Raw genomic sequence first — 14,409 nt, forward strand, 5'->3', positions numbered from 1 at the left:
AAGGTCTCAAAGTCGAGACCAAGGGCCTCTTAAAAAAAAAAAAAAAAAAAAAAGGGGACAAGGAGTCCCGCGCGCGCGGGCAAGCCCTCGCGCGGCCGAGGCGCGAGGGCTCGGCCAGCGCGGCCGAGGCGCGAGGGCTCGGCCCGCGCGCACAGGCAAGCCGCGCGGCCTCAGCCCGCGCCTCCCAGACCAAACGTGGCCGAGACCTCTGGTCTCGGCCACGCAAATGAGGAAGTTCTTTTAAAAGAAAAAAAAAAAACTGAAATGAAAAGGCAAAAAAAAAAAAAAAAAAAAGAGAAAGAGGAGGATGAAAGATCTCTTACCTTATGTTTCCACTCCAATAGTGTTTGTGAAGAAGGGACCATCCCCACCCCCCTTTTTATAGAATTCTTGGAGGGCCATGGGGAGTGGGGATGGGATGTTTAGTTGGGAAGCGAGCCAACAAAGCCAATAATAGAGCTCTTTAATCTTATTCATTTATCTTTTTTGTAAAATCTCTCTTTTCAGTAAAAATTGAGAAGACTACTCCTTCAGCTGCCCGAGCTCCTCTCCCTCGCAGCTCAAGGAGTTGGGGGGGCAAGTGATGAGGGAATATTTTACTAAGGGCAAAAATACTATACTACCCTTGGAGATCTCCAATGTGGTGCCGCCACGTGCCGGCCCCAAAAAGTGCCACATATCACCTATATCTTCATCATTTATCTCATATTTGATTTTGAACAAGGCTGACCCAGTTAATCGAGATTCTCTCCAACGTCCGGTTCAAGACTTATCTTATCTCTTCAATGTGTGCTTTACCCCATCTTTAAATAGATATCGACTTCTACAGGTACGGATCATCTGACTACTGGTTCAATTTTCTATTTTGGGCATATTTCTTCTACTGACTTGAGCGTCGGAGTTCTCCCGGGGGATTACAGCCTCGCCCCTGCAGGTACTTGGTTCGAGGCAGACCTCGGTGATCGGTCCAGTATCATCAAGATCGAAAGATGATTAGCTCATGTGTGAGAATCAAGGAAGCTTAGTGAGTCAAATCCTCTTCCGAGATTAGAGGTTTCCAAAGAACTTAATGCTTATTTATTTCGTTGATATCTGCTCAGAAATCTGACAGTAAAATTGAATTAATAAAGGATTAATATGACTTGAGAGAGCTTATTAATTAATTGAGGGAAATCCACCATCACATGCAAATAATTATAAAATACTGTAAGGGTATTTGTGGTTTTGAATCGGGTTGAATAGATAATTACATAACCTAGATTAAATGAAATCTAAACCCTAGTGCATTTATTAATTAATCTTTCTCCCAAAGAATTCAGTTTTTTATTTATTCTTCTTTTTATTTATCCGATTAATTAATTAGTTCAACTTAGGTTAAATTAAAATTGTTTTGGTATTGTGATTTAATCCTCGTGGGATCGACATCTTTTCATCACTATATGCAGATTTGACTAGGGTACACTTGCCTGAATTAATTGTGGATAAAATCACACATCAGCATGCATTATGATATTGAGTCATTCACTTAATATTTATATTTAACTTGGGTGTTTATACCCCTAGAACATTCAACGTTCCAAGCGCGCCAAATGTGACAGGTACCTCAGGCTCAAGCAAAGGTAAAGAGAAAGCGCCAGCTTAATGTTTTACTTACTATATTTTAGAAAAATAAGCTATTGTAATTAAGCTACTAAGTGACCGCCTTATTTTACAACCAATTTCTATTTGGGTTGTTGGTGAGATTTATTTTTTTTAAGAAAATTGAAGAATTGAAATATGGTAATTTTTTTTGATAAGTAGCGTATTTATGATCCACGTTCAAATTCTAAAAGAAAAACATTGTTGAACCCCAAGTTTGATTACCCACTTGTAAAAAGTAAAATAAGGCAAGATCGTTTTTAATAAATTACTATTTCTTATTCGAAATTGTGGGTAGTTTACTTTTGCAAGAAAAAGGGTAAGGATTAAAATGTGATAAACTTTGAGTGATATCACGTACCTACACGAATATTCTTGAAATCACCAATTATAAAGGACTTGTGGTGCATACTTTAATATGTTGGATTCTTACATATTTAGCCACCAAATAAATATACATGTGATCTTGTATTGTCATCATTATAATAGAAATTACTCTACGTGGTATTATTTCTGGCTACTTGAATATGTAAGATATGGAATCACAAGAAAGACAAAGTTACATGGTTATAATGTTTTCTTGAAAATTACAAGTTTAAAATATTCTTCCCACACGTATGTATCCAAATCTTTCCCAACTTACTATTCCAAATTAAGGGAAATTAAAGATTCTTAAACTATTTTATAAAAGGAAGAAAATTTGTTTTCGAGATTAATTAACACCTCCTATATTTAAATTTCGAATTTAATGCGCTAGGGCAGACAAGGCGTTACAGTGAATGCCGAAGGATTATCGGTTTCAATATTTTTCCTCAATAGGCCTCTTAGCAGAACTTGATCTTCATCCGTGGATATGCATGCCACAATTTCTAGGTACCTCTCTTTTCTACTATGCCCTCTCATTCTTCTATGGGCCTTCTTTCTAACTCAATTTTGAACTTGGCAAGGAAAAGGGAGGAGATCGTGATTAAGTCTTTGAGATTTTTGGGTAGCTCTTGGTTAAGAGCTATCTTCTTGTGCCCCTTAGAGAGGGATTGATTCATGCAGAAACTTCTTCAGTGGTGACAAAATACTCTGGGGGACAATGTTTTATAATAACCCCACTATTTCTCGGATCACCTTATTCCTTCTACATGTTGTTTGATAGGACTTAATTATATACATATTTTTATCTAATTTTATATTTTTTTAATTTTTTTCATAAGAATCTAGTAAAAGATATTAATTCAAAAATTTGTGCATAAAAAAAATAAAAAATATTATAAATTCCTCAATTCAAGGAAGTGAGGAATTTCAATTGATGGAGAATTAGATTTGGAGGAGAATTTGGTTGCCTGTGTATACATATACATATATAATATTATTATAAAGGAGAACGAAAATTTATATATAAAAAATATTATAAAAAACATTAGATGGAATGGATTTGGAAGAAGCTAGGGCGGCGTTACATATATATATATATATATATAAAATGTTACAAAGGGGCACCAGGAGTAAAAAAGGAAAATTGGCTGGGCGGCGCAGGAGAACGAGGAAGGCAATAAAGGAAGCAGCGCACGGCTAGGAGATTGAAGAGGACCGGCCACGCAGCAAAAAGGAACAGTGACGGACGTGATTTAAATCCATCCGATTCACATCCGGACAGGAAGCATCTTTCTTGATTCAATTTTAATTTTTATTTTTGTTTTAGTAATGTCTACTTAAATTGTTTTAGTTAGAGTTTAGATAAATTTTAATTTTGAGATTATGTGATTATTTATTTAATTTGATTCAAAACTTGATTATTATTTATATGAAAAATTTATATCGTTATGTTTAATATTTTAAAAGATTTCTTATTTTTTAATGATCAATGATTTATACATGATTAACTGAAGAATTGTTATAAATTAGATTTATAAATATTATAAATCATATGTTTGACTATGATATCGATAGATAATTACATCATGTGTAAAAATTGAAAAAGCTTGGTGAATCAAATGCCTTTTCGAGATTAGAGGTCTTTAAAGAATTTAATACTTATTTATTCTTTTGACATCTGATCAGAAATTTGACGATGAAATTAAATTAATAAAAGATTAATATAACTTGAGAAAAATTATTAATTAATTGAGAGACATCCATCATCACATGCAAATAATTATAAAATACTACAAAAATATTTTTAATTTTAAATCAGGTTGAATAGATAATTTCATAACCTAGATTAAATGAAATCTAAACCCTAGTGCATTCATTAATTAGTTTTTCTCATAAAGAATTCAGTTTTTCATTTATTTATTTTTTTATTCATCCTATTAATTAATTAGTTTAACTTAGGTTAAATTAAAATTATTTTTGTCGACGTTCAATTTTAGCTGACCGTGATTCATTTTTGGGCCACGGTGAGTCCAAAATGCTAAGAGGAAGAAAACAAAGGTTCCAGATATGAGTCAACACAAGCAATTTTCACGTGGTTCGGCCAGAACGATGCCTACTCCACGACCGCACACTGATTATTCTTTCAGAATGGCGGTGTCTGATTATTCTCATTCTTTTTTCCTTATGATATCTCTAACTCCTATTTATAATGAGGGACCTTTATAATTTGGATAACATATAGAAATATAAAGATGATATAACAAGGGACAAACAATCATTATCATCTGTACAAAATCGGGAGTGGGATCCTCATTACCAGGGGCATAGGCTGTTGCAGAGAAAGTAAATGGACCCTACATCTGGCTTCTCAGCAACTTTGTCATTTGTGCAAGCTAGAGGTTTTAGGCCAGAGATCTGGGCAGTCTAGCGAACTGAGGGTTTTACTGGGAGCTCGTTAGTCGATCGCAGAGAGCTCGCAAGAGGCTTTACCGGAAGCTCGTGAGGAGGTCGCTTTATGAGCTACGAATTTCGGTGGTGTATGGCTTTCCTTGACGAGGTCGCCTGGACCTTCTAGGCTCCGGACGATTGGGCCGACCCATTGGACTGAGTTTGGCCCATAAGGAGTGATACGAGAAATGCGTATAACACAAGCCAGCTGTTATCCCACCTCTCCGACTTCTGCCCAATTGATTTAAATCTTGTCAATCCATGCAGTACGCCTTGTCTGTAGTGCATTAAGTGCGCACGTTCCCCCATTACTGCGCATGATTACGCCCGTAGGACCCACAAACTATCGTGTGGCCGTTGGATGTGGAGTATGCGGTAAGTCATTTCTCGATCCGACGATTGGGATCAATCAAGCCAGAGGTATAAATAGTAGGGGGTGCCCCCATTTCCCTCTTTCACGCTATTTCGAAATCCCTTCTAGCTTTTTCCTTCTTCTCTCGAGGCTTCCATTGCTGCTATGTTTTTAGACGCTGACCATTCTCGTCTGGTGCTTGATCCGAGTCTCCATACAGACGTCAAGCTTAGTGTTTGGTAAGTTTGCTGTGACTTTCTTTATTTTCTTTTTTGTAAGGCCGTCCATCGTCGGTCAGCCGTCAGTGGTTTCTCTGGTCTTACCGATTCCGTCCGTGTCGCTTCCATTTTTGGAGGAAACGAATCGAATCGGTTGGTTCGGCATCTTCCGAGCCTTCGGGCACAACAACCTTAGGATTAGTTTCCTGTGGAATACCGGGCTTGCGGTTGCATCCCCTCTACCTTAGGCGACACCCTGTTGCAAAACGCTTGGCTTAGAAAATAAGGGATATTTTTAAGGCTTTTCTAGTTCTTTGAGGTCTGGTTCGCAACCTGCAACCTAACTGTCCTTTCTTTCTTTTTGTAGATGTCTGACCAATACCGCGAAAATTCAGGTCAAAAGCGCTGCAACCATATCGTAGGAGAAAACGATACCTCGACCTCCGAAGATTGCCTTGTGATGGGGGTCAAGATTTTTAGGGCACGAGCTCGCGATCACAGGAGGTCGTTGACGTGACTTCTTTTGAAGTCGACCTGGAGGTTCAAGATCAGGTCGCTAAAAGAAGTTCAGGGCGCGAGGTTTTCAAAAGATTCCCATCCAAGGTAAAACATCACGAGGTGGCGTCTTGTATTCGGGACTTTCGCCTCCCCAGGAACTGTCTTGTATATGTTCTTGCTTCGAGCTCCCACATGACCTATCCATCGTCTAACTTTATAACCATTAGCCTGATAAGGGTCAATATTTCCTATATCTTAATGAATTATATCCCTATTTTGGCTTTATATTTATGCTTAAAGTAAATAATTATTCGTATTACATATTATTTCAGGATAAAACAAGGAAGTTGGCTTCTACAATTAATTAGGGGCATAATTGAAGACATTGGATTACCCATTTTAAAATTGCTCAAATTCAAAGGCCAATTATGGAGGCTAAAGGATATTTCAAGTGCACTTGGCCCAACTATCAAATGGAATCCAACCAAGGGGCCCAAGATCAACCAAAGGCCCAAGACCAATCAAAGGCCCAACAAAGCCCAATTTGTAGAAGACTTTTCTTTGTTTTGTAATTTTTTTAAGTGATTCACCACCTAAAGTCTTTTGTATTTTTTGTCTTTTACCTAATTTTCTTCCATTAGTTAGGTGAATGTTTTGTTGAATAATTGTGTGGCTTGTATTGCATCTTGTGAGCTATAAATAGCTCACTTTGGTGCATTTGTGAGGTGTGGTTATTACTTGAATCAAAGTTTAGTTTTGTTCTTAGAGTTTCCCTTAGAGAATTGCTCTTATTCTCTCTCTTGTTTTCTCTTGTAATCTTACTTCCTTTCTTTCTTCTTTTAAATTCTTATGTCATTTATTGTTACTTTATTATCCACCGCCTAAATGGCCGGTTAATTTCTGCCTTTAAATTTCTGCAATTTTAATTCTTGTCTTTCAATTATCCATCGCCTAAATGGCCGGTTAGTTTCTGCTATTTCAATTCTTGTCATTTAAATTCTGTTATTTAAATAATGTCATTTAAATTCTTATTAATTAACTTTTAAATGGAAATGAGTAGCTAAACCTAATCTTGGGTTAAGGCAAGGACAGTGTCCAACGCCAATGATTCCCAAAAAAAAAAAGATGCGCTTAAAATGAGTATCATTAATTTAAATTTCAGTATGAGTGAGTTTTAATTATTGAGAAATCACTAGATTTGGATTGGAGCGTAAGCCTAACTTAGAGCTTTCATGTCACGCATGAGAGTTACTAGAACTGGAAACGCTATCATACCCAAATCCGGATGATTAATTTAGTTGTTTTGTATATTAATTGTAATTAGATTTATGGTAGTTGCTTAAATTAGAATCCCGCATATCATGTATGGGGATTGTTTAAACTAGAACTATCATCATCTCTAATTGCATTTAGTAACAAACCCTCATATCTGAAATTAAATTAATGTTACTAACCTTGTTTACTAAAATTTGGGAATCAATGGGTTGGTGCTGAAATTGTCTTAACTCAAGGGCTATCCAATTTAATATCCTCACATTAAGCATTTATTTTAACTTCTACCTTGCTTTATTTTCTAATATTTGTTATAAAAAAAATAAAAATAATTTTCATAAAACAAAATCTTGTTACCAATTCATCTAAATGCGTGTGCGTGTGTGTGACATTCTTTTGCTTTTGCCATAAATAAATCTCTCAATGGACAACCTGGACTCATCCAGAAAATATAAATTTAAATTTAGACTACAACTGCACTCGTACACTGACGAGTATAAACCTCTCACCTAAAATAAAAAATATATATATAAAATTTTTATTATGTTTTGTTTTGTGTTTTAATTGCAGGGTGAGAGTGCAATCATAGCCCCCAATACCTTGAGTCTGGCCTTAGGTTCCCCGTAGCTCCATACCTTATTGCCCTTCTGAACGATGTCAAACTCGCACCCTTCCAATTGACACCGAATTCATACACCCAACTCACTTCGTTAACCATTTTGTTTCTTGGGAATGGTCTTCCCCCACCATCATCGAAATTAGTTAGATTTCTTTTTTCCTTCAAGAATGCCAAGGACGGGCTATATTACTTGGCAGCTTGTTCTTCGCAATATAAAGTCGTCCTTCCTCAAAGTAAGGCAAGGGGAAATCCAATGTGGGTGATTATAAGTCTAATTGGTTCTTTGTTTCCTGCCCTTCGCTTTCGTTGCTCAACAACTTTAGATTCGTGCTTACTCCAGGTAAAGGCACGCTAGTTAGCTTAGGTCGCTTTGTTTTGCCTAATGTTTCTAATATTTAGCTTTGTCATGCAGACTTCGGAGGTGGAAAACCACTCCTATCGACCGAAGAGACCAAGGTTCTAGACAAGCTCGTTACTGTGGGCTTGGACTCGGAGAGCTTCGAGATAATCGACGAGCTGCTCAGGAATCACAAGCTCGCTCCTTTCCTCGACATCGAGGTCATGAAAGGGGACCACGTCGGGGTCCTAGGTGCAAAGGTCCTCCCGTCCGCCTTCCAAGTGCAAGAGCCCAGCAGCCAAGCTGCAGGTATGGTGGATCTTGAGCTCGTTCAACCAAAAAGGTTTAAGACCAGATCTGGCGCCACTTCATCTGCAACCCCGAGCTCAAGTTTGCAAGGAGCGAGGTCGGAGCAGTTGTGGCCACAGTCGCAGTCTCAACAGCAACAACACCCACAACAACCCCAGTAGTAACAACACAGTCAACAACAACGAGAAACAAGGCAACGCCCCCATCTTCCGCAAACGCAACAACGTTGCCTCCCTCAACGATCAGGGCAACGAGCTTCCGCCTCTCAGGATCGTGACCCAAGCGGAGGTCGCGAGGAAGGTCCAGAAGGTCCCTGTTGTAGGCTTAAAAAGGAGACCTAACCAGCCTTCGCAGCAGAAGGACGACATGAGAAAAAAGGCTAAGTTTCCTGAAAGGGAGCCAGCCTTGGAAGACCTGCCGGGAGGGACCTTCGTCAGCCCTCTCTTGGACTCCATACCTACCCTCTTGGGGGCGGTCGCGAAGCCCCTAGATGATTCGAGGCTGAAAGGGGTCGCTCTCTACGAGTATATTACCCGTCACAGCTTGGTGGTAAGTTACTCTTTTTTTTTTTTTTTTGAGCTAACTCTCATTTTTCCACAGTTTTCTCTCACCTCCATGAAGCTCAAGCAGCAGCACCTGGATTTTGACGCGCAGTTAGATGCGGTGAACACTACTTTCTAGGCCGACTTTGCGAAGCTCGAGGGGGAGAAAAAGGCTTTAGAGACTGAGCTCCTTTCTTCCCGGAATGAGGTCAAGGGCTCCGAGACGCATCTGAGAGAGGTGACGCAGAAAAATAAAGACCTCGACGAGAAGCTCCGCCGGTCAAAGAATAAGTGGGAGGCTACTAACTCAAAGCTCACCGGCGAGCTGAATAAAGCCAAATGGTGTTTGCGGGAAGCTCAAGACAAGCTGAAAGCGGCCGAGGTGGAGCGGAAGCATGATGACAAACGAGCGGTCCGGTGTGAGAAGATCACAAAAAGGACCATCGATGATATCAAGGCGGAGGTGGGGGCTCGGATGGACTTAGTACGCAAAGAAGTCAAGTCTGACACCTATTCGGCATTCCTGTACACTCTCTGGCTAAACCATCCAGAGATGGATTTCACCTTCTTTGGTGCACAGGCTGTCGAAGAGGTGAAACGGTACGCGGCTGAAGTTGCCACCCCGCTTGATTCATTGGAGGTCACGATGCCGATTGCTGAGGTCAAGCAATCTGAGGCTGTTGAGGTTCAGCCCGGTAAGACTGCCGAGGCACAGCCTTCGGAGGTCACCGAGGTTCGTCCTACCGGAGCTGTCGATCCTCAGCCGGTTTAGTCTGCCACATCCCTCCGCCCGCTGAGGCCCAGCCTGTCAAAGCAACCGCACCTTCAAGCTAGGACTCTCGCACACATTTTTTTTTTTGTAACTCGGGCATTTATTCAATGAAATGGAACTTTTTCTGTACTCGTGCATCTTGCTTTAAATTTCTTCATGAACTCGAGCCAATCAAACTTGAATTCTAAAGGAGTCCTATCACAATAATTCTTAAACAATCTTCATGGCGTAACTCGAAAAGAATTTTAGCAAACTTCTGTATACTAGGATAAGCTCGGAAGATTAACTTGGAAGAAGTCTTCAAGAATATAACTTCAGAATGAATCGTCCGAGCATAAGTCTAGATAGACCCAGAGTATTCCCAACTCGCAGATTAACAAGCTTGAAATAGCTCGTCGACGATAGTTGTAATAATCAATGTCATGTGGGTCGCGAACAGTTATGCTTAGGCAAATTAAGGCAACCCTTAGCCAGCATGTCTTGTCAAAATAATGAAAACCTTACCGAGATATATGTCTAGGCAGATCGCCTTGCGATCTCGACTAACGTACCATGGCTGGGCAGCTCGTGATAAATGATCAGGACGCGTGTCCGATAGGTCGCGAATAGTTTTATTTAGGCGAATTAAGACGAACCTCAGCTAACACATTTTAATATGAAAAATTTGCTAGGATATGAGATTGTGTCGCGACCTCGGCTAGCATATCATGGCTCCTGAAAAGTTTTAACAACTCGGGAGTGAATACTCAGGTAGGTCATAGACCATGGCTTAAGCCAAGATAAAGAGACCCTAGCTAGTGAAATTCCAACTTATATCGCCAAGTTATATGTCCAGGTGGATCATAGGGTGACCCCAGCTAACATATCATGGCTTGTTATTTTGTTTATTTGCATGGCCGAGCTATGTGTCCAGGCAGACCGTATTACGACCTCAACTAACACATAGTGGCTTTTATAAGTTTTAATTTAACTGAGAGGGAACACCCAAGTGGGTCGCAGACCATAACCTGAGTCAAGATGAAAGGACCTCGACTAGTGAACCCTGGCTTGGAGTCACTTATGGAAGTGGTTGCTCAGTAGGTTCCAAACCATGATATTAAGTCAAGATGAATGGTTCTCAGCTCGCAATCCACGACCTAAGGGGGGACCAAGATGAATGCTCAGTTAACCTGCAAACTGTAACACAATGGCTAAGTTACTTAGACCCCAGCTTGCAAACCATGGTTTCTCAACCCCTCACTTCAGGGATATTCAATCGAATACCAATAAGAATAAAGTACAATGAAAATTCATAAATTCCAATCAGAAATATGAAAATTACTTACAATAAAAAGATGAAGCATAGGCAAGAACAGTTACATTCATTGGAAGTAAGGACAAAGGTGTTCCACGTTCCAAGCCCACGGGAGACGAATCCTGTCCATGTTTGCCAGATGATATGCTTTGTTACCCAGATTTTCCTTGATGATAAATGGACCTTCCCAGTTAGGGCCTAGGGTGTCGTTGCTCGTCTTTCGAGCTCTTGGGAGTACCAGGCATAACACCGGGTCTCCGACGTTGTAATGTCAGATTCAAACATTTCTGTTGTAATATCGCGCTATCCTTTGTTGATAGATGGTGACCCTTACACGAGCTACATCCCTTGATTCCTCGAGCAGGTCTAGATTTGCCGCTAGCAGCTCGTTATTGCGATCTAAATTGAAGGTGGCCCTTCAGTGGCTGGCCACTTCATTCTTAGCAGGGATCATAGCCTCCGATCCATACGCCATTGAGAATGGGGTTTCTCCAGTGCTACATCGAACTGTTGTTCGATAGGCTCACAGCACCGTTTGCAGTTCATCCACCCAAGCCCCCTTTCTAGCTTCAAGCTTTGTTTTCAGGGTTTGCTTGATTATTTTGTTAACAGCTTCGACCTGTCCATTGGCCTGGGGGTCGTCCACGGCGGTGAAAATTTTTTGAATCCCTATTGATTCGCAAAATTGGATGAATTGCTCGCTGATGAATTGGGTCCCGTTGTCCGTTATTATTTGTTGTGGTACTCTGAACCTGCAAACTATATTATCCCATGTAAACGCTTTTACCTTCAAACTGGTAATCTGTGTGAGCTCTTTGGCTTCTACCCATTTGGTGAAGTAGTCGACTGCCACTATGGCATGCTTGCACCCTCCGCTGGCCGTTGGGAGTGACCCGATTAGATCCATGCCCCAAATAGCAAAGAGCCATGGGCTTCTCATCTGCTGTAGATAAGCTGGCGGAGATCACAGAATTTTGGTGAATCTTTGGCATTTTTCGCATCTCTTGACTGTCTCTACGGCATCTTGCTTTATGGTGGGCCAATAAAACCCTTGCCAGAGGGCCTTCTGTGCCAATGAAAGTGCCACGGCATGATTACCGCAGTGACTTGCGTGAATTTCTCCTAGCACGGTCTGGCAGTCGGTGCCGTCAATGCACCTCATGAGTGGGGCTGAGAAACCCCTCTTGTACAGTTTATCATCATAGATGCAATATCGAGCTGCTTGAGCTCGCAGCCGATGTGCTTCCAATTTGTCTTCCGGCAATTTCCCGTCTTGCAAATACCCTAGAATGGGAATCATCCATGAGTTTTGGGACACCATGATCACCAACGTTTCAGCTCGTTGTTCTGTGCTTGGGGTAGCTAAAAAATCCACAGGTATGTCCCCTAAGAATTTCGCATCCTGGGCAATCGCTAGGCGAGCTAGCGCATCCGCATGAGAGTTCTGGAAGTGGGGGATTTGATGCATTTCATATTTTTCAAAAGTTGCTAAGAGTTCGCGTACCTTTTGTAGGTATGCCACCATCTTTATATCTTTGGCCTGGTATTCTCCTCGTACTTGATTGACGACCAGCTGAGAGTCACTGAAGATCTCCAATGATTCAGCTCGTATTTCCTTTGCCAGGAGAAGCCCTGCTAATAGGGCCTCATACTCGGATTCATTATTGGTGGCCAGAAACCTGAACCTCAGGGCGCAGAGGATTTTGTGACCCTCGGGGCTTATTAACATAACCTCGGCTCCCGCTCCTTGTTCACTTGATGATCTGTTGACGTATAATTCCCAGGATGGCCCTTTCAAGTTCTCTGCTTCTTCGTCAATCGGTCTAGTGAACTCGGCTATGAAATTTTCCAATGCCTGATCCTTTATCTTCGTCCTTGGTTTGTACTTTATATCAAACTGAGCGAGCTCGATAGACCATTTTAGTAAGCGACCTGAGGTGTCCGACTTTTGCAAGATTTGCTTCAGCGGGTACTTGGTCAGGACTTCGATCTCATGAGCTTGAAAATAAGGTCGTAGCTTCCTTGATGCCATTTTTAAACAATAAGCCAATTTTTCAATTAGTGCGTACCTTGTTTTTGCATCGATTAAGCTTTTGGAGACGTAATATATGGGGTGCTGCACCCCTTCTTCCCCCTGGACGAAGGCCGCACTAAGATCCTATTGGGATACTTCCAAGTACAAGGTCAACTTCTCTCCCTCCTTGGGTTCAGCGAGCAGTGGGGCCTGTCCCATGTATTCCTTCAGTTGTTGGAATGCGGACTCACATTCTTCTGTCCATCTAAAGTCTTGGGCCTTTTTCAGAAGCTCGAAGAACATGGTACACTTATCAGTTGCCTTAGAAATGAAACAGCTTAGAGCCGCGACCTATCCATTGAGGCTCTATACCTCCTTCTTCCTTACAGGCAACCTCATGTTGAGCAAAGCCTTTATTTTATCCGGATTGGCTTCGATGCCATTATTATTTACCATAAACCCAAGAAATTTTCTAGAGGCTATCCCAAAGGCACACTTGAGTGGATTGAGTTTCATCTGATAGCTCTTGAGGACTCCAAACATTTCCCTCAGATCGGAAACATGGTCTGTTACTTGCTCAAATTTTATGAGCATGTCGTCAACGTACACTTCCATGGTTCTGCCGATCAGCGCTTCAAACATCATGTTGACCAGCCTTTGGTAGGTCGCACCAACATTCTTCAACCCAAAAGGCATGACCTTATAACAATAAAGCCCTCGGTCGGTAATGAACGAGGCGTGCTCTTGGTCGGTGGGGTTCATGGGGATCTGATTGTAGCCCGAATAGACATCTATGAAACTGAGATGCTGGTGACTAGCTGTTGCATCCATGAGCTGATCGATTCTTAGGAGAGGGAAGTTGTCCTTAGGGCAAGCCTTGTTCAAGTCGGTGAAGTCGACGCAAATCCTCCACTTCCCATTTTTCTTTTTCACCCAGACCGGGTAGTGGGCGTCTTTAATAAGCTTGTTCGCCAAGAGCTTGTCAACTTCTTCTTTGAGAGCGGTGTAATGCTCAGGGGTTATTGGCCTCCTCTTCTAACGTACTAGCTTGTAGCTGGGGTCTACATTAAGCCTGTGCGACATGACCTCCGGGGCTATTCCTACCTTATCCTCGTGGTTCCACGCAAATACATTGAGGTTAGCTTTAAGGAAATTGCTAAGTTGGGATTTTACCTCGGGGGCTAGATTTTTTCCCAGCTTAAGGTGTCTTTCTTCGTCTGTCTCGCTGATTGAGATATCTTCGAGCTCTTCCATCGAACCGGTGGGTCTGTCACAGTCGACCTCACGAGGATCCAGGTCGTGATTAGCCCCCATTTAGCTGGTCGGTCGCGAGTTATCTTTTGCGATGACATTTACTTTCTTTCCTTTGGCTCCCATTTTGAGGGCATCTTCATAGCAACGTCTTGCGAGGTACTCCTCGCCTCATACACACCCTATTCCATTGGGGTCGAGAATTTCACTGTTAGCAATCTGGTTAAAGTGACCAGATCCAGGTCGTTCATTGCCAGCCTCCCGAGCACGACGTTATACGTTGAGAGGCAGTCTATAATTAGGAACTTTGCCATAGTGGTGGTCTGGCGATCCGTATCCCCGATGGTAAAGGGAAGGCTAATCTAATCGATAGGAACCACTGCATCACCCGTGAATCCGTATAGCAGTTCTGGGGATGAGCTCAATTGTTCTGGTCCCAAACCCATCTGATCGAAGCAAGCTCTGTACATTACATTTAC

General features: G+C 41.5%; 1 protein-coding gene across 1 annotated transcript; it reads right to left on the bottom strand.

The window, feature by feature from the left end:
- Window positions 1-11,629: 11,629 nt before the first annotated feature.
- Window positions 11,630-13,993, bottom strand: LOC127788152 (uncharacterized). Its single transcript, XM_052316263.1, has 4 exons — window positions 13,853-13,993; window positions 13,052-13,711; window positions 12,170-12,550; window positions 11,630-12,109 (listed from the first exon to the last, which is right to left on the bottom strand). The coding sequence occupies exons 1-4, from the start codon at window positions 13,991-13,993 to the stop codon at window positions 11,630-11,632; spliced, it is 1,662 nt and encodes a 553-aa protein (XP_052172223.1).
- Window positions 13,994-14,409: the final 416 nt, after the last annotated feature.

The sequence above is a fragment of the Diospyros lotus genome, chromosome 13 (assembly GCF_014633365.1).
Source record: "Diospyros lotus cultivar Yz01 chromosome 13, ASM1463336v1, whole genome shotgun sequence".
Lineage (NCBI taxonomy): Eukaryota > Viridiplantae > Streptophyta > Magnoliopsida > Ericales > Ebenaceae > Diospyros > Diospyros lotus.